Below are 23,644 nucleotides of genomic sequence, written 5' to 3'. Positions count from 1 at the left end.
CTTGACTTGACCGACATGACTATAGAGATCATGTGTACCGATTAGCGTGACATTTGGATAAAATCCGAATAATATAATAATATCAAAAAATATGTTTTACATATGTGGGCCTCCTGGTGGCGCTATAAAGAACAGATGTGAAAAATACAGGGAAAATGTTTTTCCTTGGTCTGTCGAGAGTATGTACAGTCCAACATGTGCACATGTTTGGATATGTACAGTAGTACTAGCCTTTGTTCATGCCTATATATTTATAATTTATGTTTATATGTTGTACATTGTGTATTTGTCGTGCCACTAAAAGATTAGCACTTTGGTGATTTGTTGTATTTATTCATAGGTACTTTGAGGTGTTTTATTTTGCTGTTCTATAATGTGATATTTACGATGTAGTTTTGAAGTGTAATTTTATTTCTGTCTCTTGGCCAGTTCCCACTTGTAAAAGAGACGCAGTCTCAATGTGTTGTTACTGGTTAAATAAACGTTAAATAAAAAAAACAAATACAAAGTTTTACAAAGATCGGTGCAGTTATTAGTGCAGCAGATTAAGTCAATATATCATAAGAATCGTTCACATCATCATACAAGCACTACATTTGGCACACAAGTGCTTCAGAACCTACTCTCTCAGAAAAGTACGTTGTCCACTTGAAAAAACAAAATGGCCATCATTTTTCAAGATGGCTGCCTTTCAAAATGGTTTTAACCAGTGTTTGAACTATAGTTTGATTGAATAATCTTATTGTGATGGCCTATACATCGAAATGTATGTTTCTGAGTATGAGAAATCCAATTCTGCATTTAGCAAATCAAAATTATTGAATATTATGATGATACAATGGGAATTAAACGAAAAGCTGGGGCAGATTAAGTCAATATTCCATAAGAATCTTTCACTTGGTGGTACAAGCACCAAATTTGGCACACATGATGTCCAGGATGTACTTTCTATGAAAAGCACCTTATCCAGCTGAAAATCCAAGATGGCTGCCAGTATTCAAGATGGCCGGCTCGTCAAATGCAAGAAAACAAAACAACAAAAAGGTTTTCGAAGTAAAATTTAAATGTGTTAATGATCCAAACATCAAAATGAAAGTATTCTGACTGTAAGAACTTAATGGTGTTGGAATTGAATTCCAATATGGCCGCCAGTTTGCAAGATGCAGCTATTACGTGACTCAAAATTAGCGTTTTCAGAAGCTGTATGATCATAGATATTGTTGAAGGGCAACATCATTCGTTGATCATGCATTGAAATGCTGTGATCAAGCTCTATTGGTTTGTAATTTTGTATATAAGAGTGATGTCAAAGCAAAACCAGGACACACTGGTGACATCACTGCTGTGAGACTCTGCATGGGGTTCAGTGTCGGCTTGTAGCGTAGCTGTAGTTGTGGTTTACTAACTGTTGTAGTGTACTCACTGTAGTTTGTTGTATAGGCTACTTTAGTGTCCTAAATGCTAATTAGCCCCTGTATATATCTCCACTAGAAGTTTAGTTAGTTGTAGTATTGTAATTAGATAGCCGCACCTGAATTGACAAGATGTGCCAGCGTGGGAGAGCTGAGACAAGGGTAACGGGGCTTCAGTTACCTGGATGGTGTACAGATCGCACAGGACTTAAATTGCACTGGATGAACGGTCGGGCTAGGTGTAGGGGACCAGATGCTTGAACCTAGATCAAGGTTCAAGGTTGGACTTTATTGTTAGGGTTAGGGTTAGGGTTAGGTTTCTGGTTTTCTATGTACAGGTACATAAGAGTAAAACTTATTTTTGTTTGGCTTCCTTACAGACAATGCAGCAGCATAGATAGCATAGGCTAATATTCAAACACAGCAAGCACAGCAAAACAAAGGGATAGAATAAAGAGTGCTAGAAAAATTGTAACATATGTACATGTCTCCCTGTAGTAGCAAAGTTAGGTAAACTCTCGCCCTGGTTCTTATCAGTTCGTTCATGTTCATGATTATTTGGGGAAAGAAGCATATTTGCAGTCTATTTCCAGTGGCTTCGAGACTGCGAAAACGTTTTCCATGTGGCAGCATCTCAAACAGTCTGCGGTTGGGATGGCTTGGGTCCCTCATAACTCCACGACGAGCTTTGCTGACACAACGATTGTCATACAGGGCTTCGATGGGGGGAGATCACATCCACTGCACTGCACTCTTTGAATTTTTGCGTGTCCTTCACCAGGATCATTCTGAATTTCAGCTGCTCTCTTAGTGGAACGCTGGAGTTTCAGTTGTTAAACATTTGCCCGACAATTTTGGTGATACTTTGTACTGTTTTGCCTCAATGTATCCTCACATTGGCATTTGTTCCTCGGCCTAGTGGGAATGTGCAAAATTTCACGGAAATCACACAATGTGTTCATGATTTGCGGCATTTCGTTCAAAACGGAACACTCATGCGAACTTTGGAAGCCAATCTTAGCCAATCTTGAAGCAGTATGAAAAATCTGAAAGACCAGTTTCGTTGAATGGCAATAGAGAGACTGTGTACCAATTTGCATGATGTTTGGACACAAAATCTGTAGGTGTACTGTCAAAAAATGTATTTCGCAAATATCGGCCTCCTGGTGGCGCTATAACAGGCCCATGTGAAGAATGTGGGGCAGAGGTTCAGCTCTGGCATCCAGGGAATGTGTGTGCAGAGTTTGGCTGCGATCAAACCAACGGTGCCAGAGATTAGCTTTCCACAGACGGACACGCACGCACGCACGCACGCACGCACGCACACACGCACGCACGTACACAGTACACACACACACACACACACACACACACACACACACACACACACACACACAAGGAGACAATTATCAGAGCAAACATTTGGTCTGTGTACATACTGTATGACTGTAATAAAACCATCTCATGAACCCTGACACCCTGGTCCTCATGTTTTGGCAGGCATGCTGCTGTAGGAGTTAAATGTGTTAGCCAGTGAACGTTCCACCCAATCCACAGAGTTGCAACTGTACGTCGTACATTGTTATTATTATTTTTCACTCTACAGCAAGTCTCTCTGTCACAACAAGTTCAAACCATGTCACGTTGTGAACTTGTAGATCTGCTGGCAAACGTTCCCCCCAAAATAGGGATGTGGGGGTTCAAGTTAAGTCAGGGCAAATAAAGTAAATAAAGTATGGGTGCGTCATACACAAATCATCGCCACATCGTTGTTGGACGAGGTTATGGCAAAGTTTATGCAATGTTTGCCTAATGACTGTGTATGACGGGTCGTTAAATATGAATTTCCATGGAATGACCATAAACAGAAATACTGATCTGTGCAGCTGTACAACAAGCAATACAGTGGAGGGAGAAGCAGGGAAGGGAATGGTTAGAGGAGGTAAAGTGGAGAGTACATCATGTGAAGGACGTCGTGCTATCAGGAAGACAGTGACCGTCTGAAGAAGAGACTTCACTTCACCACAACACCCAACTCAGAGATCTGAGACACTCTGCTGGCATCCAAAACGTGAGATCACTTTAACCTTGTGTTCGTTGTTCATTAGAATAGTTGTTGTTTTCAGAAGAACATTTTGAAAAGTTGTTTGTTTAAAATGTTTAGATGTGTCATTGTTATATTCAGTCAACGGCACTCAAATCCGTCCATTATGTCTTTCTCTTCTGAACCAGCTGCAGGACACAGCCTTAAGATGAACGACACCCTGGGAAATGGCACCGACTCCTACATCCCCTCCAACTACGGTGCCATGTACATGTCCTCAGTCATCACCAATATGGCTATCGCCCTCATCCTGGTTCTCCCCAGCAACATCTACGTCCTGTGGCTGATACTGAGTGGAGCTGGTGGGACGATAGCCTCCGAGTTCTTCTATCTCAACCTGACTGCATCTGTGATCATCTCAACCCTGGGCTCTGTCTTTGACTTTGCAAATCTCTTAACAGGCAACTTTATTTTGATGATGGTTGCAATCTTCATCTTTGTTGTGTTTTTCTGGTTCTCGGTTCCATCGTTCCAGTATTGTATCTGTGTGGAGCGTTACATAGCAGTGGTTCACCCTGTGGTGTTTCTCAGGTACAAAGCTTTCCGGTACAGGGTGGCCTGTTGCTGCGTTGTCTGGCTGATGGTGATTGCACTCAGCTTGTTTTATTTTTGGTTTCCGAGAGTGGTGCGTTACATCTTTCTGGGCTTTAGCATTGTGTGCATTGCTGTGCTGTCTTTCTGCTGCCTCTCGGTCCTCAGAGCTCTGAAACAGCCTGGACCAGGAGAAGGACAGTGGGACAGTGGCAAAGACATGAAGAGAAGGGCTTTTAGGATTATTCTCATCAGCTTGGTAGTAATGGTAGGGACTACTACAATGACCTGTATTCCCGGAATTCTGTTTGAACTGCACTGGACTACTGAACTGGTCAGCCCAGTTGCTGTGTTAATCACATATACATTAGCCAAGATGTCAGGGTTTGTTCATCCTTTGCTCTACATCTACAAAGCTGGGAAACTGCCATGCTTCAATTAAAGGGCTCTAAAAGCAAGACAGATCTCTTAACCAGACCTGTGTGTAATATTACACCCATGACCAAGCTCCGCAGCATGGGCGACCGGGCATTCTGCTCCACTGCCCCACGCCTGTGGAATGCCCTCCCCGACCATTTGAGAGCAGCACAGTCTATCAATGCTTTAAAAAAGGACTAAAACATACCTTATTAACAAAGCTTTTGCTTAGTCTATTTTTCTCCTCAGTCTCGTTTCCCTTATCTCTACTGTAATTTACTCTATGCATTGATTACTTTTCAATCAACTTTTAACCCCAAGAAGTTGCCAATGTTTTATTTGTTTTGTGTTATTTATGTGTTATTTATTAAGGGACCAATAAGTCACAAAGTGACTTTGGTCACTTATTGTTTTTGTGTTTATTTTTCTTCTTCTTCTTCTTCTTCTCCTTCTTCCGCCAAAAATAGCTGTTCGAAACGCGGTAATCTGGTAGAGGGCCATGCCAAACGGTGACGCTTGGCATGGCGATTGGCCAAATGGTGGCGCTATAGCGCTCAATTGAAAATGCAAACTTTGAACGTGCATATCTCATGAACCGTTTGACCGTTGGCAATGACACTTTGATACACATATGTGTCTCCTCGTGTTCTGACTTTTGACCTCTGACCTTTGGATCACCCGCCATTTTGAATTATATGAAAAACAGTTAAAAGGTATCTCCTCCCAGGATATTTGATCGAAATGCACGAAAACTTCTACACGTGAACTTTGGACCTATATGGACAAATAATCGTAGCACATTTTTGTTAAAGGGGAAAACCACCCATTTTCAACATTTTACTATGTCATTAATATACCTTAGAGCTGTTAAAATCATTAACATGGTGAAACACATCTTGATGACATCATCAAGATGTGATTCACCATGTTAATGATTTTTTTTCAGACCTCCAGTTCTAGGAAACACAGAATGGGGGGGACTTTTTTTCCACACAAAAGCTCTAAGGTATATTAATGAAATAGTAAAATGTTGAAAATGAGTGGAATGCCCCTTTTATATTTTATATATTTTATTTTGCTATTGACTTGAATGGGAATTGGGGGCGGAATAATAATGCATACTTGCATAGACAGACAAAACACACAAAGCCACACATGCTTGCCGTTTGGCTGATTGCTGACTCCCCCAGCATTCAGTTCTAGAAGGAGTTGGTTAAACAGGTTGTATTATGCTCTGTGTCCACTGAGGCTTTTATTCCCCCAGCGGCTTCCATAAGCACAAGGTGAATGGACAGCAGCCACACTGCTGGTGTCTCCAAAAACATGGCGCTCCCAATCCACTATAAACAATTAAAAACATGCGCTGCAATTAAATAACATCTTGGAGGACACGGGGCCTTATACAGTACATCACTTTTTTGTGTATAATGTAACAAGTAACGCAAATAATCACTTTTGATGATTTGATGATCGCATTACCAGACTCTCGCAATTTCCATATGCAGCATTCGGAGATTGTGGAATAGTTGTCTGGCTACGTGAGACTAATATCCACGCAGTGATATTACTATCGCTACGCGAGGGCGAGGCTAGTCTGTCTCACCTGTTTGTCGTCTTCATCAATCAGGTCGTCTTCCTCCTCCTCTTGCTCCTCTTCCTCTCCCATGGATTCTGGTTGGCTGTCACCGGTAGGGCAAGGACCGGGCAAGGCGTCTGTCATCAGCCTCTTCTTGTTCCACTTCTGGTTCCGGCGGCGCCGGCTGACCAGGAACTCCTTGTACTGCAGCATGTGGGGGAAATCATCTCCATCGTCTTCGTCACCTTCGTCCTCTCCGGCCGCAGAGGAGGAGGAGGAAGACTCCTCCTCGCCATCGGAGCTCTCGTTGAAGGAGGCTCTCTTCTGGCCGGTAGCGGTGCCGTCGGGGTCATGGTCGGAGAACACAATGGCGCTGGGCTTGTGTTTGACCACCCTCAGATGATCCCAAGTAGAGCAGCAGTCCGCCGGCTGTGGCTCCGTGGACATGGGATGACGGGAACCATGATCAGAGACTTCTGGTGGTTCCCGAGGTGAAGTACACCTGCAATTGAGACTGGAAGGGTTAATCATACTGATCGATTTAACCGATACAAAAAAAAGAATCTTCAAAAATTGCAAAAACGGGTTGCGAGCTTGTGGATTGTCTGTTTTCGCATTTGTTTGTATGATGAAGAATATATTATATATACGTACAGCTTAAGTACCTAGTTAAAAATACTGTAAATAAAGTACTATGTTTATTAGTCATTATTTCTAGGCTTGTGTAGCCTACTTCATCATACAGTATCTACACATATAATGTTTAATTGAATATATACACACAAAACACAGACATGCAATCCTATGTTTTTTATATACAGTAGCATAGATAGATAGATAGATAGATAGATAGATAGATAGATAGATAGATAGATAGATAGATAGATAGATAGATAGATAGATAGATAGATAGATAGATAGATAGATAGATAGATAGAAGTTAAGGCCGCAAAAGTTGATTAATTAAAAAGGAAGTTGATTCATTGATATATAAAACCTAATACTCTGCATTTTGATTATTGGATTAATCGAAGAAGTAATCAATTATCAACATAATAATAAGCTCTAAGAAAATAGTTCCAAAAGAGTTCCAGCCCTACCTGCAGTGCTCTGTATTCTTTGATTCCAGATCAGAGTTAGTACGACTGAGGGAGGAGCTTTGACCCTGGACTGGCGTCTCCTCCTGGTCGGTGGTCAGGAGAGACCTGCTGTGCTGCTCAGCAGAGACACAGGGGGCACTGTTGTTCACGTTCATATCACCGTGGTTCCTCCTGGCCATTACGTGATCCTCCTGGTTGTCCAGGAGGGGATGAGGAGGAGGTTCAGCGTCAGAGCCGTGTCTGGGGTCTTCTGGGGAGGGGTATTTTTCTAGCCCCTGATGCCTTTGCCGGTCACCCAGAGGGAGTCCCACGGTGTGAGGGTAGCGCTGGACGGGGAGGGTGGTGACGGGACCCTCATGCATCACTAAGGGTCTGGTCCTCATCTGTGGGAAAGGCAACAAGAAGGTGGGATCAATTAGACATAGAGTTGGGGAATTTTCAGGTTAGTACTATTTACCAAAGCGCCAGTAGCCATTGGTTTATGTGTATACGGCTCACTTAAGTTTTGCTCACTTTGGTAGAGCTTACAAGTTACACACTTTACCAGAATATATAAATGAACAAGGATGAGAAGAAAGAGCGGTAGAAAAGGTTTTTGGGGGGGGTAGAAAGAAAGAGATGAAGAGGTGTTTAAATGTGGGTAAAGGAAACTTCATGTCCACACAGTGCAGATGGTAAAGAAACTTCATGTCCACACAAGAGCAGATGGTAAACTTCATGTCCACACAAGAGCAGATGGTAAAGAATATGCCTCTATAATTTACCATCTGCTTCCATGGAGGCTTTTCAAGTCAGGATCTGCTTGAGGAACACAAGCACAGAAAACAGGAAGGATGGCAATGTCGCCCCCTGCTGGCTGCTTGTGTATCTACACAAGGCTTTTCAAGTCATTCATTCCTTGATCAGAAATAGATAAACCATGGGTTTAGTAGCCTCGCGCCCTTGGTAGGGGCTTTCAAGCTTTTTTAAGATTTGTTTTAGGCTTTTCTGCCTTTATTGATAGTATCAAGTGAAGATAGACAGGAAAGAGGGAGAGAGAGAAGGGGAGAGACACGCAGCAAAGGTCGTCATGAACGGGACTCGAACACGCAGCGCGCTGTCAGGCCAAAGCCTATATGTGGCATGCGCCTGGACCACTTGGCCAGCGGGCGCCGGCTTTCAAGCTTTCCTGACCAACCTTTTAAACAAAAAAAACCCACAATACATACAGTTAAACATATACATATGCACAATCACAGTTCCTTACTCCCACCCCACAGCTGACTACTCCAATTAACCACTATATACTGTACATCCAAAGCCTCTTCAATATCACCTCGCTTAATGAAGCCCAAGAACCTCTCCCATATATCCTGACCAAGCTTTTAGTTCAAACACATTGTTTGCTTCCTGCTAGATATTTTGGGCTAAAAGGAACACCCAGCCTCCACTTCCCTTAACTTCCTGACATGTGTTTTTGTCTTGTTTGTCCAATAACTATCACAGTCAATCTGTCACAACATGTCACAACAACACTAGATTTACTGCAAGTGTTATAGTGTCTAAATTTAACTCTGAGCGTGTACAAATGGAACCAAATGGACCCTATGGATCAAATGGACACTTAAGGATCCATTTGGTTCCATTACCAATTTACCTGTAGTTGTAATGAGATCCAATTATTTACATAACCTTAATTTAACCAGTGAAAAAAATCAGTCAAATTCCCTTTTACTAGTAAGAACTGTAAAAAGGCAGAATATGACACAGGTTCACATGCAGGGCTGCCAACCCTCCTTCATTATGCAGGAGTCTCCTCGATTTCAATCACATCTCATTGATTGTAATTTTTCCGTGATTTCTCCTTGATTTGCTATGAGACTCCCAGGAAATGACATCTACTCTGTTAAAAGGTTTCTGTGGGCGTACCCCGAGATGTGGCTGTGGTCAGCACATGCAATCATACAGAGATATTCAGTTTTAAGTAATGAATGGTTAGTTTTAAATATGGAATATGAAATTGCTTTGTCATGCTTTGTCATCATCATATAAATTTCTGTCTGCCTACTTTTAGCTTATTAATAGATGACATTTCAAAATGTGCCAATCATTTTCCAATGCTAGTAGTAAAGCAAGCCTGATAAAAGTATCAAACTCCCACAATTCAGCAGAACACAGGAAATTACATCTACTCTGTTAAAAGTCGGATGTTGGCAGGCCTGGTTCACATGCCTTAATAGGCAGTACAGTACAAAAGAAATCCACAACACACTCACTGACGAAAGGTTTTGAAAACAGCGAAGTAAAAGCAATAAGAAACAATGATAAACACTTAAATAAGGTGACTGTTTGACCATTGGTGTGTAAGAGAAATCCTTCTAATAATTTTGTGAAAAGTTGCAAAAGCAAGAAGACTCATTATACTCTAGTTCAGTAGTTCCCAAAAGTGGGGAACTACTTGAGGGAGTTCAATACTTGAGGGAGTTCCAGGGGGTCCCCAGAGTTAGGAACCAAATGGACCCTTATGGGTCTGTAACTCTGAGAGTGTACAAATGGAACCAAATGGACCCGTTATTTGGTTCCATTTGTACACTCTCAGAGTTAAATAAACAGTGATTTTACAATATAAATTGGGGGTCCCAGAGATAGAAATGCCATTAAATGGGGCACCGTAGCCTAATTCAGGTCAATCCGGGGACACTTGAAATGAAAATGGTTGAGAATCACTGCTAGAGCCGTAAAAACCTTCTCTCATGGGGGTCCCTGGCATATATTTTCAAATGGGGGGCCCTCGGGCTAATTAGTGTAAATTTGGGGGTCCTTGACATGACAATGTTTGGGAACCACTGCTCTAGTTGAGCAGCAGATATACAACATCAGTAACTAAGTCAGTAAGTCATAAATAAAATGTCAAACTAGGATTTTGGAATATTTATAGAAAGTTAGAAACTATTAATTAAAAGCTGTAGTGGAATAAAAAGCCCTATATTTGACTCTGAGGTGTAGTGGAGTAGTATAAAACAAATAAGTAAGTGTTCCATAGAATAAATGTAATAAATACTCAAGTAAAGTAAAAGTAGCAAAAAATGTACTCAAGTACAGTAAGTAAATGCACTTCGTTAGATACTCAATTTACAATTCAGGGATTTAGCAGGTCTACGCTCTTAATCCAGAGCGAGGTAAATGAAGCAATACAGTACATCAATTGCATAGAGATGGTTATCTAGGATCATAATATATAACCCAAGACCCCAGCATCAGTCTAAACAGTATAATATCAAAAAAATAAAAATAAAATCTACATTGAAACTATACAAACTATATGCCAGGTCACAAATTAACCTGGCATCTGTCTAAGTATCATGCTGTTTTAACTAGTAAGTAATCTAAGTTAGATCAGACAGTAAACGACAGCTTAAGAAAGCAGCTCATGGATATTGAGCAACATTGCAGCGTTGAACGTACCAGAGGTCATACTGTACCGTACCGTACGGCTGATGCTGCGTGTCACATCCCTAAAGAGACTGGCATCCAGGGTTACATCCAAGCGTCCCCAGCAGCACTTGAAGCAAGCGTAGCGGGCCGTTCACTGGACCAGAACCACACACAGGAGAGCCAGTTCCACTGCTGTAACGGCAAACAGGAGCAGAGAGAGAGGAGGGAGAGGGTTATTTTTCCCAGAAGAAACAGACAGCAGACGCCTGGAAGGGGAGGGGAGTAAAGGAATGCTTTTTCCTCCTCTGACACCACCACCCCAACAAAGAGAGAGAGAGAGATACAGGTGTGTGTGTGTGTGTGTGTGTGTGTGTGTGTGTGTGTGTGTGTGTGTGTGTGTGTGTGTGTGTGTGTGTGTGTGTGTGTGTGTGTGTGTGTGTGTGTGTGTGTCATGTGGAGTTTTGTGTGTACCGTGCAGAGGAGTTTTCACACATTTTGTAACTTGTCAAGTCACTGGTATGTATTTTTGGATCAAGTGTGTGGAACGTGTATGTCTCTGTGTGTGGGATTATTTTTTTTTCTGTAAATACTTGTACTGCTTCTAGTATTGATGATTTCTTTATGTCTTGATGAATTCAATACATAGGACCACGATGGAAACAAGCCCTCAGGGCATTTTGTGTTATCATTTTAGCATTATTGTAACTATACCGCTGTACTTTCTGCAAACTGTTACTAAAGTAAATCAATCAAACAAACAAACAAACAGACATGCAGATCAATCGATGCCCGTGGAGCAATTCAGGAGTCATAACAGCACTAGAGTATAGGCATGAAAGACAGGATGAAAATATGTTCCAGACAGTGCACAGTGCCACGTGTGACCAGACTTTGATTCAGTGTTAAGATCTTGTGGTGCACGCTTTCTCCCTCTCGCTCCATTCCAGCCTGCATGTCAGTCATCCTAATGTTATAGTAGGACTGGAGGCAATGGACTGACTCTTCACCTGAGGTGTGCACATTCCTCAGTGGAGGATGAGGTAATGCGTCAAACATCCTCCCCTATCCTCTCTAAACCTTCCTCCTTGTGTTCTCTAATAACACCATCTCTTATATGTCTGTCTGCAAGCAAACAGTGGAGTTTATGAGTCTTTCAACTCAACTCAAAGTTTATTTATAGACAGAGGAGCACGCTTATAATGGCCAAGGTCGACCAAAGTGCTATTCAGATTAAAAACAGAATGTTAAATATTTTTCTCCCTGCTCTCCCTTCTCCATGGCCCACCCCCATCGTTTTTCTTCTTTTCGACAAAAACAAAACGTATGCAACAAACTATTTTCACCAACTTCTTTACACCTAAATCAGTGATGTGACCATCACATTGGTTCTGATTCTGATTCAAAGCATCAAACAAAACATTATGCAACAGGATATGTTCAGGGTGCCAAGCTCAACTGGAAGCTGGGGAATAATTTGCCCGTTGTAATGAAAGAATTTAAAAACATCTACGGACTGTCTGGGCAGATCTGATACGGAGGGACAAGCTGTTCCAGAGCCTGGGGGCGACCACTGCAAAAGGCTCGTTCACTTTTTAGCCTAGCCCTCCTGGGCACAACCAACAGCTGGTCAGTCAACCCCAGGTCTCGGGGTGGGGTTTGTGGCCGTAAAGAAGTTATACAAGGAATGGGGGGGGGACCACATCATTTTGTTATTAAGGGGTCAAGCCCGAAGGGCCTATGGTCCCTTATTGTATTTAGAAGAAGAGACTGAGAGCACTCTCAGTCAAAACATGCAGTTTACCGGGTGCACGTCAAGCCTTCCTCAGCGTGTATATCATATGCGCTGAGCAAGGCTTGACGCAGAAACGCGTCCGTGTTTTGTCTGTCTGTCCGTACTCCGTGCTGCACAATGCAATAAATGTACCTTAAATGGACTTCGGAGTGCTGGCTATCTCTCTATTACCCTTATTATATTTCGTCTGTTTTTTTAAGGGGCCAAGTCCGAAGCGCTTTGAAATTTGAAACTCCTGTGATCTTAGATCAAAATTCACGAAAGTTTCTACACAACCTTTGGAAAATGTTCTTAAGTAATATAAACAATGATTCGGACAAGCTTGAACATTTGACATGACATAAGGCCTAATATTTCTACAGTCGCTACAATACCTGTGGACAGCCAGTCATTATAACATAAACAATAAGTTGAAGGAAAGTGTTTGGCCTGATAATGATGCATGTTCAAATCATGTATATTTCACATGACTTCAGACTTTGGTCACCCTGCTTCAGGCATGTTAACCTTGAGAATGACTGGACCTGTTGAGTCCTGTCTGGAGCCAAACAACCCAAAGACGTGGTCATAAAACCAACAGTCAAAAGTCATACATGTAGAATCCTCAGTGTTGACTTACGTAACTCAGAGAGTTTGTTTCTGAGTTACAAATGGATACATTAACAGATGCTTTTTATGTATAATGACTTGATGGGTTAGTTTTATCAGGACTTACCCTCATATAACCCCCCCCCCCCCCCCCCCCCCCAATTTGCAAGGCAGCTAGCCTATCATTTGCTAAAATGAATTATCTACAATCCTGTCATAATAAATCAAGAATACTGTATAATTCACACAATTATATGTCTCTGGACTGTTCCGTTGTTGTTTTTGGAGAATTTGCAGCACTTTGACATTTGAGACCCCATTTTCCACTTGGATAAAGGAAGTCAAAACTGAATTTCAGGCCATAGATCTTTGCATCTCTCTCTCTCTCTCTCTCCCACTCATTCTTCTTCTTCAGCCTCTGTCCTACATACAGTAGAGGCACATTAATTCACTGTGGACGTATATTTCAACACAAGCTACGCCACACAGCCTGCTCCAACACGCTGTTCCATATAACATTCCTCTCACCAAACGCCAGAGCTGGAAGAAGTACTCAGATCTTTGACTTTGACTTGATTGAAGTAAGTAGTGTTTAAATACTATAATTCACAGTATAACTCGAGTCAAAGTCCAAATGTATTCAAATCAAATGTATACTTAGGAAGCTAAATAATGGCCATTTCAGAATCATACACATCATGTACAATCAGTGGACCATAATTACATTAATTAATGTGGACCCATTAGGGTCCATTTGGTTCCATTTGTCTACTCTCAGAGTTAAATTAACATTGATTTTACATATAAATTGGAGGTCCCAGAGATAGAAATGCCATTAAATTGGGGTCCGTAGACTAATGCATGTCAAACTGGGTGTATCTTCTCTTATGGGGGTCCCGGGGTCCCTGGCATATATTTTCAAATGAGGGTCCGCGGGCTAATTGGTGTCAATTTGGGGGTCCTTGACATGAAAAAGTTTGGGAACCACTGGTCCACAAAGCCGAGGTGCAGTAACTATGTTTTTGGACACACCAAGTCATTTGTGTATCGCAAAGGTCAAATTAGCCTTTGTGATTTTCAGAGATAAACAATTACTTCAAGAATATTATTTACAATTAGTGTAATTTCACTTATTTGCCGATATATCGTTTGGCTGACCAGTTGAAACACTTTAATTTAAACCCATTATGGGCCAATGTTTTTCCTGTATAAAGTATAAAGTAGCATGAGATATTTAAAATACTACTAAGTACAACTGTACAAGTAACCACTAAAGTGTACTTTTTTGTCCAATCTGTACAGTATGGTAGAGTGTGTTTATACAAAACAATGTATACAATTGGGGTGGTTGTATTTAGTCTCCCTGCTCTTCTATTGAGATATTTAGATCGTGTCAAAGGTCATCTCCACAGGATCTGACACGAATATTGAGCTGATTGTCAAGATTCAATTTAACCCCATGCTCTATAAGTTCATTGGTAAAAATGTCAGCACTTGCACAGCAGCCCGGGTTCAAACCCGAGGTAGAGGAAAGTAACATTAGTGCAGTACTTGAATAGAAACATACTTAGTTACATTCCATCTCTGCCAAACACAACCACAGAGCGGCTATGAGAGAACTGGGACGAGATAAAGAACAAGGAGAGATCAACAGAAAGACAAACAATGAAGCATAGTCATAATAAAACTCTTCATTCAGTGAAATGTCAGAGGCCTTGTGAGCCTTTGCTATCTTGATCATGTGTGCACGCAGATTATGAGAAAGACAACAGAACTTTGTTATGATATTAAACACAGGGCTCACTGTGTGAGAAAGGTATAGCCTAGGCCTGTACTGTAGTTCTCAAACTTTTTTGTGCCAAGATGTTTTTTTAAAGTTAAAGCTCTGTGACTGTCCCATGTCTCTTCCAGCTCTATCTGTCAGCAACGCTGCCCTAATTCTGTATGAGGAGACATATCTGTTGAATGTATGATATTGGTATCTCCCAAACTGAAAATGCATTTTCTGTTTACTAAAGAACTGGAGAGAGACAGGGAGAACCCTGTTATTGCACTCTATGAGAGGGTTTCTCAAAAGTGGGTGGCATGGCACCATAGGGTGCCATGATGATGCCAGTCCAGGGGTGCCATGCATGGAATATGTTGATAATATTTGGAATTGACCAAATTCACATTTATTTTACATGAGTTTAAATCAAGTACAAACTTTTTCAATCAGTTCTAACCAAAATGATGCTCTCTCTTAAGTCTATGGCCATCCAGGACACACACAATAAGCCCAAAGCCATTGCATATCTTAAGTGATTGAAATCACAAAAAGAAAGAGTATGTACTTTCAACATATGTGTGACTTGTGTGCGTTCATTTGAACAGTGTGGTTACCATCCCCTTGTAATAACAATCATCATCATTATAATGATACAAATAGTTATAATAGGGCCTATTTACTGTTACATTATGCATATGCCATGATGTGCAGAGTGAAAGTAACAATGTATTTGATATTTTCCATGGATGAAAAACATTTTGTAGGGCTAGTAGGGGTGCCCTTAGCCTAACAAGTTTGAGAGAACCCCTGCTATAACAATGATTACTAAGGGAATATAGCTATACAAAAGAATATAGCCTATATTTAAATACTATGTTGTGCACATATGCATATGCCACAAGGCTGTGGTAAAACATAACTGACCGTGTTGATTTATGATTCACAAACCCAGAATCAAATAGGATTCTGGGTTTGTGAGTCATATATTAAGCACAGCAGCCAAGGAGTCTTCCTCCTTAATTCACAGGTAGGCTCTGTTCCAGTGTAGGATAGCGCTTCTCAAACTTTAATTTCAATGACACAACTGCATAACACACCGTTTGGACCAATATCAACAACAGGCAACAGCACCCATTATAATTCTATGCCGCATATGCCATTTACTCTGTAACACCTAAGGAAGTAAGGCCCATGCTTTCTCTCCATGCGGCTGCTGTGCAGACCATAGGTGCAGACTAGAGTATTTCATGAGAAGTAGCCTACCTCTGTCCTGTCCATGTACCACAGCTGAATGGTGTTTTTTTTTAAATTTGCAAATTGCAATGACTGCACTGCAGAGAGAAGTGAGAACAAGACGCACTTTTCGCCGGAAATATTAAACTATATTATGTATTCCTCTGTATTACACCAAACCTACCTTATTATTTTGAGCTAATGTTGACGTTTATAGTTGGTGTAATTTCTCCACTGTTGAATGCGAAGCGGCCTTATTGTATATGTGGATGCGGCTCCATTCATGCCCGCTTGGTGGCGCTATGCACCCAACCAAACAAACGCCTAAAAGACAACAAAAAACACACGACTACGTTCTGTTTGTCCCTCTGGCCTCTCCGTACTGCAGAGGAAACAGCAGCAGCGCGGGTTGTCAAACGTTTCGCGGGAGTTTGTTGACACTGGTTTTCTAAAAACATTGTATTTATATTAAAGCATTAATAGTGCCGTCGCGATGAGTTTGTGGGTGGATAAATACAGACCGACCTCTCTGGCGAAACTAGATTATCACAAAGAACAAGCAGCTCAGCTCAAGAATCTGGTACGCATGTTAGCATGTAGCCTTTGTAGGATTGCATTTATTATTATTGACAGAGCAATTATTAAGCAACTTTAGATGCTATATGTGCACAGTGCATCATCTAAGTTTCTTGCGGAGTTGCAGCTGTTGACATACACATTCTGATTCTGGTTTTATCCTTGTGAGATCATGGTAAATGTTCTATACTGTACTGTAAGAATTGTGTACTGTACACCATCGTAATTCGTAAATACAATTTCATAAAGTTATGGTTCAATAACTTCTACTCTCCACAAAGTTTATACAATTATAGGCCTATCCTTTACAGCACCAATAACGGCAAAAGCAAATACAGTTAAAAAACGATACATTTGTTATCTGTTAACAGTCTGTTAATTAACTGGACAGTGAACAACTGTTAATGTGGAGACATTGTTTTCTCTAATTTAGGTGACCTACGTATTAGCCATGGTTCACGCTCGTACTGTCATGACAGTCATGTTTCAGGGCTACCTAATGTCTCCACTGCTATCATTATTGTTAATCATTCATCATCATGGGTGGTTTTTGATTGATTGAAATATTTATTAACAGTTTGCAGAATTACAGTACATTTCAAGCACAAACTCAATACAAAGGCTGTTAACTGTGAGTGGACGACCCAATTAAGCATTACACTTGTTTACAAGAGGGTCCACCATGTTCAATTCATCAAAACATTTAGAGACATACAAATAGACACTTCTATATAGACAAAGAACAGAACAGGAATTCATCATAATGGACGTAAAAAGGGAAAAGAAACATATACAGTGAGGGAAAAAGGGGTGGGGGGGGGGCAACCATTGGCAACCATTAGGTTAGGCACGGTAATACTATAGCACATTTCAACAAGGCAATTCAATGTGTGTACAGTGTTACACAGAACATCAAGCAGTGCAGTTTTCTGGGTGTTTATTCCAGATATGTGGTGCATCAAAAATAAATAATTTGGCTTCCCTAGCAGCAATATTTTTAATCTGGCATCTGGAGTTGCAATACCAACCTTTGACAGACCATATCCAAACAGAAATGTTTGATTGTATTAAACCACGTTAAACTCACCAACATTGCAGCTGTACGGAAAGCTTGGATTATTCTGTGTCTCCCAAGTTTTTGTTTTATTTCCGTAGTAGTCATGATGGTTGTTGTGTTTGTTTGTGTGCTTTTTTAGGTCCAATGTGGAGACTTCCCACACCTACTGATCTACGGTCCGCCTGGCGCTGGCAAGAAGACACGCATTATGTGTCTGCTGAGAGAGCTGTACGGAGCCGGGGTGGAGAAGCTCCGCATCGAACACCAGACCATCGTGGTGAGACATAATAATACTACTAATATCTAAAATTTATATAGAACCTTTTTTTTGGGGGGGGGGGGCAACAAAAGATAATCTACTTCATTAGGAACAGATTGAAATAAATGCTGATCACTACTGGGAACAGGGAACCTCACCGTCTACTCTAGACTGTAATTTGTTCCTAATGTAGGACATCAACACAACACATCATTCACACAGGAATACTTTATGGTTGTCAAGCAGATGGATGACATTTCACTATATCAAAATGTTTTTGCCCAAATACACCTCATACCATGTTGCTTTACTGTCTCTTGCATTATTGTATTTGAGCAGCACATTGTTCCTTTTTGTATCACCTTGTAAACCCTGTTTTGGAAAGGTGCTACAGTATATAACGCAACTTGAACGTGTATTACTATTCTGCAGGCTCCATCAAAGAAGAAGATAGAGATCAATACTATAGCCAGCAACTACCACCTAGAGGTCAATGCCAGGTAAGTAACGGGAGAAGAGAACACCCTAAAACAGTATTTCTGTCATAGCTCTCATGGTGCCATGTAATTGCTCTTGCCTTTATGTTTTTATGTATGCAATTTTGTTTTTCTGTTCTGTGTTATGTCAAATGTGTGTACTGGTATATGTGTTGCATACAAGGCCGCAGGGTCACAACTGACAATAAAGTACTATATATATATATATACTGTAAGGTGTTGTTTTGTAAGGATGATCAGACCACCACTACTTGTATGTGTAAATATACATTGTTTATTTAGTGATGCAGGGAACCAGGACCGTGTGGTGATTCAGGAGCTAATCAAGACGGTGGCTCAGTCTCAACAGATCCAGTCCAGCACACAGAGGGAGTTCAAAGGTAAAACGAACAAAAACAAAAAATCCATGATGATTGCGTCACCCATATGTTATCGCTCAATTCATAATTCATAATTTAACCATGTGAACCCTAAAAGTAACTATACTGGGGCAAACATTCGGCAAAGATATCTGATCTACCAGGTTACAATGTGTCGCATTGCGACACGTACTAGCAGATCAGCTATTTTTTGCTATTTTGAGAGGAAATTAAGTGAAAGTGAAACGTATTTAACCAATGCAAAGTATTAACAAGAGCTTGTGACTAAATAAATCCATTGGAACTCAAGTCGTTTCATTCCATTTCCTGAAAAGTAATGCTTTTGGAAATACAGTATACAAGATTTCCACACTGCAGCAACGCTGTCAGGTTTGAAGTGGTTAGGAGCTGTAGATTATTTTTATAATCAAACATCCCCCCCTCTCTCTCTCCTATCGTCCTGCATCTCCTCACTCAGTGGTGTTGCTGACGGAGGTGGACCGCCTGACCAAAGACGCGCAGCACGCCCTGCGTCGCACCATGGAGAAGTACATGTCCACATGCCGCCTCATCCTCTGCTGCAACTCCACCTCCAAGGTCATCGGCCCCATCAGGAGCCGCTGCCTGGGCATCCGCGTCCCTCTGCCCAGCACCGAGGAGGTAGGGTTCCCCAATTAATTTTCCTCAAGGGCCATATTTTGACTAGGGTACCAGGCTGGGGGCCGAGTCCGCACGCACGAGGTCGAGGTCTTGCCCTGAAAATTCATTTTCAGGGCAAGACCCCATTTGAAAGGATGACCAGTTTGACATGCATAGGCTACTGACCCCCATTTAATGCCATTAATATCTGGGACCCCCTCAACCCCTCAATTTTCCATGGGCCACAAGGGGGCGCTCTGCAGGCCGCCTATTGGGGAACCGTGGTAGAGCAATGCTTCTTATAGTCCAGTGGTCCTTGAGGTTCCAGGTGGTCCCCAGCTAAATGGAGAGTTGGCAACCAAATGGACCCTTATAGAGATTTAACTCTTGAGAGCTTAAAATGTCATTTTACGCTGTCAAGAGTTAAATTATTGTTACACAATTCTAGTCTACATAATTAGAGAATGTAGAATAATTGTTATTTCGATCCTTGCCTGTTATCTCATTTTCCTAATAGTACCAACATCAATACAGCATGGAATTGTGGACAAAATCTTATCCAATGACAGCAAAACATTCTTCTAAATCTCATCAAATGGTGGACCGTGGCTCAAATGCCGAATGAATAATTGGCCTTGACATGACATGTCAATGGGGTTGAAAACCACTGTTATAGTCCCTAGTATGACATGCTGGGACTACAGTACAGTAGTAGGAATAAAGGGTAAATTGGGAGAAAACAATAATTGGCCTAGGGAAACTGACCATGCAACATATGTGCCTAAAATGCACTGCGCTGTGATGTGATAAATCAGGCTTTAGGGAGATGAGGAAGGAAATAGTTTTCCTTGGCTGGTTGAGTAAATGAAATGTTGATAAATGATGAGAAGTTAATAATTAGTTAACACATTAGTTAATAATTAATTAATGTGCTGTTCAGCGTCCAAACAGTAGAGGACTACAGTGCTGGGCAGGTGGGATCTTTTCAGTTTAAAACAACTGGCAATTAGTCAGTTTTCCCCACATACAGGGATGAAGGGTTTCAAAAGTTGCGTTGTCTGCTTCCATTTAATTTAGGTATTCTAGCAGACACTCTTGTCGAGAGCAACTTACAAAATGCAAGATCAGAGTAAATGGAAAGAACATGAATCTATTCTCATAGATCAGGTTTATCATGTGTTTTCTCTTACCAGGTGTGCAGTGTTCTGAGCACCGTGTGTAAGAAGGAGGGACTCCTCCTGCCTCCTGAACTGGCCAAGCAGATCTGTGAGAAGTCTGGCCGGAACCTCCGTAAAGCCCTGCTCATGTCGGAAGCCTGCAGAGTGCAGCAGTGAGTACTGGGAACATCTCATACTTATTGTGGTGACTTTACAAAAAAAAATATCGAGAGAAAAAGTGACAGTAAAATGAGGTAATATCATAAATCTACATTTGAATATATTTAACATTGCGTTTTAACCCAGCAGTCAAAAACATCTTTCTTGCAACATATATTGTATATTTACATGATGCACAGACAGATTAATTCAATGACTAAATGTAATATGATTAATTTTCTGTGAGTGGAGGATTAATCATTTCACCCTCTGATCTATTCAATCTTCATCAGTCTCAACTTTCTCTTCTGAGAACCCTCTTTTCTGCACTGACCTTGTTGCCACTCTCCCCCTCCCCCTACCGCAGGTACCCGTTCTCTGCTGACCAGGAGGTTCCAGAGACGGACTGGGAGGTGTACCTCAGGGAGACGTCCAACGCCATCGTCAGCCAGCAGAGCCCTCAGAGGTGACCGCATGTTGCCGGACATTTGTCCCGCATGAACAGAACAATGTCCCGCAAGTCAATGAGCATCATGTTCCTTTAACGTCTCCCTCTAATTACTTATTCAAAATCATATAATTTTATGTTTATGGATCCTCTTTAAAGAAATACTGTAACATCCGTGTCAAAAAGCTATGCGCAGGTGTTGCGAGCTGTGCTGAAGCTCTTAACATGTCATAAGCACACAGAAAACTGGACTGGCCGACTGGGTCATGTTCTGTTAATTGCCACAAGTGAGAGATATCTGCGACATACTCACAACGAAGTGGATCCTGGACAGCTCAAGCAGCACCCAACCAAAAGACACTCAACCAAAAGAGCATGAATACATTTCTTAAACATTGCGTTTTAATTGATTGACCTATCAAAGGAACTGCTACATCGTCGTTGATCTAATCAAAAGTGATCCTCCAGAGCACGCTACCCCCCCCTGTGCCCACGGCAAATGCATATGACTCAGGACATGGAAATGTTTGATAAACACTGCTTGAATCTCTCTCTCAGGTTACTGGAGGTCAGAGCAAGACTCTACGAGCTCCTGACTCACTGCATCCCTGCCGATGTCATCATGAAGGTACGCTGCTGTGACAACTCGACACCAAACCATGTACTGGTAGAATATTTCCTTATCACTAATGTGAATAATTTGTGCTCCTAAGCCATTAAAACCTGGAACACATCTATGTCACTTTAGCTTTTAACCACTTTAACCATTATTTTAAAGAATTATAAAATAATTAGAAACTATTGAAAAATAGCAGATCAACAAGCTCATACCGTGGCACTCACGAGCTTGTAGATGTGCTATTTTAGAAAACGTGTGCAAATCTTTGAATATCTAGTCTTTCACAGCAAGTGTTTAACTCATAACTCATATATTTGCTTCTGGGGGGGTCCCTGGAACAACATACAGATGGGGGTCGGCGGCCAATTACATATAACTTTTGAGGTCCTTAGTCTCAATAGTTTGAGAACCACTGCTAGGTTTTCCAGAAAACTGACAGGATTTAAGAAGACATTTGTAGAATCTGGTCTCGGGTCTCAATGGGTTCTAATGTGGTGGTCTTGTGTCCGTCCAGGGTCTGGTCACTGAGCTGCTGAGTAACTGTGACGGTCAGCTGAAGACGGAGGTGGCTCACATGGCAGCCTACTACGAGCACCGGCTGCAGCTGGGCAACAAGGCCATCTACCACCTGGAGGCCTTCGTGGCCAAGTTCATGGCCATCTACAAGAAGTTCATGGAGGACGGCATGGACGCCATGATGTTCTGATTGAACTCACAGGGAAGGGGACTTGGGAACAAGACACGCCTGTTTCCCTGAACAGTAACACTATTAGGAGCACTTAACCCATTTTCTCCCCCAATGGGCTCTATGCAGTGCACACACGCCATTTTGGAAAGAACTTGGGCCCCTTTCCTACTTCCTTCACAGGTGAAGTAGGGAAGCGGCCTGGAAGTAGGACGAGTTATTCCAGCGCATTCGACCGTTATCTCTGTATTGGATAGGCGAAATCACCCGTTATCAGCACCTTCGAATAGGGCCAATATGGCCATACTTGGCTGAACGTGTCATTTCCAACTCTATTGTCGGCGCATGGAAACTAGGGGCTACTAATATATACTATTCTCTGCCTATCGGGACGTAACTCGGACGGCGCTGAGTCGGGTCTGGTGGCCGTCGCAGCGCTCGGCACGGCAACTCGTTCGGCGGTGCCTCACATGGCTCAAGGCCACTAGACACGGCACGCCGCCGTCATTGACATCAGTGACATTATCACCCGTCACAATAGGTGATAATGACATGCTATTCTGTGTGCATATACAGTAACCCATTTTGTCGGTCTGACATCACTGCCACTAGAGGGCACTATCCCCATGGGTCACAGTTAGTTCTATTGGAATTGCCATAGGTAAATCTTATAAGAACTGCGTTCCAAAAATTGTGACTTGAACCATATTCTCTAAAATGACAATTGAAAATGCAAGACTGTACGTCTCATGTCATTATTGACTGGAAACAAACTCCCCTGAATAACGGACTGAGGAAGCAACAGCGATTTCTATGGATGATTTTCCCTTACATTGTTGAAGATGGGCATATGCTACTGTATCTTGTATGTGTCCTTAAATGTTAATTAAAATACAGCATGTATTGTGCAGCACTGAACTCGGAACACAGAAAATTATTCATTAATGAATGCCCAGTGCATGCGTGTTCTGTACAATGTAGCTGTCACATTATCACTGTTTATTACACGGCTTGGTTGAATGCTTGATCCTGATTGGTCAATCGCCAAATTCAGCGGTCTGTTATAGAGCGGAGCAGTCATTATCCAGAAATAACAGACCGCTGAATTTGGCGGTCTAATCAAACCCTCGGAGCACCTGCTGTGCCCCGCTGATTTACTGCTAACATGACAGCCATGTAAAGTAAACGCACACAATGTCATTTACAGCTAAACATTGCTCTCAAAAATGTTTTTGAAAACATTTCTATTTGATC

At 41.7% G+C, this 23,644-nt stretch overlaps 2 protein-coding genes across 2 annotated transcripts in view; one reads left to right on the top strand and one right to left on the bottom strand.

Annotated features, from left to right (window-relative positions):
- The window catches only part of LOC306928654 (uncharacterized protein), a gene marked incomplete at both ends in the record, with an annotated part of 45,758 nt that extends 38,256 nt beyond the window's left edge, over positions 1-7,502 (bottom strand). Inside the window, 2 exons of the mRNA XM_079508924.1 lie at positions 6,068-6,542; positions 7,141-7,502. Coding sequence (XP_079365050.1) covers positions 6,068-6,542; positions 7,141-7,502 — 837 coding nt within the window. The remainder of the gene's footprint in view (positions 1-6,067; positions 6,543-7,140) is intronic.
- Positions 7,503-16,294: 8,792 nt separating this feature from the next.
- On the top strand, positions 16,295-23,308 carry rfc3 (replication factor C (activator 1) 3). The gene is made up of 9 exons (XM_079508758.1): positions 16,295-16,515; positions 17,708-17,845; positions 18,260-18,327; positions 18,607-18,704; positions 19,162-19,343; positions 20,516-20,652; positions 21,006-21,104; positions 21,645-21,714; positions 22,220-23,308. The coding sequence occupies exons 1-9, from the start codon at positions 16,429-16,431 to the stop codon at positions 22,409-22,411; spliced, it is 1,071 nt and encodes a 356-aa protein (XP_079364884.1). The 5' UTR covers positions 16,295-16,428; the 3' UTR covers positions 22,412-23,308.
- Positions 23,309-23,644: the final 336 nt, after the last annotated feature.

The sequence above is a fragment of the Electrona antarctica genome (assembly GCF_951216825.1).
Source record: "Electrona antarctica genome assembly, chromosome: 8".
NCBI lineage: Eukaryota > Metazoa > Chordata > Actinopteri > Myctophiformes > Myctophidae > Electrona > Electrona antarctica.
Note: the sequence above shows the minus strand (reverse complement) of the source record. Positions and strands in the feature narration are given on the sequence as shown.

What these genes read in the sequence shown, in the direction of transcription:
- rfc3 (XM_079508758.1), top strand. Translation starts at nt 16,429, where the DNA reads ATGAGTTTGTGGGTGGATAAATACAGACCGACCTCTCTGGCGAAACTA. An exon ending in CAGCTCAGCTCAAGAATCTG is followed by an intron (nt 16,516 to 17,707) that starts GTACGCATGTTA and finishes GTGCTTTTTTAG; the next exon opens with GTCCAATGTGGAGACTTCCC. An exon ending in CTGCCGATGTCATCATGAAG is followed by an intron (nt 21,715 to 22,219) that starts GTACGCTGCTGT and finishes GTGTCCGTCCAG; the next exon opens with GGTCTGGTCACTGAGCTGCT.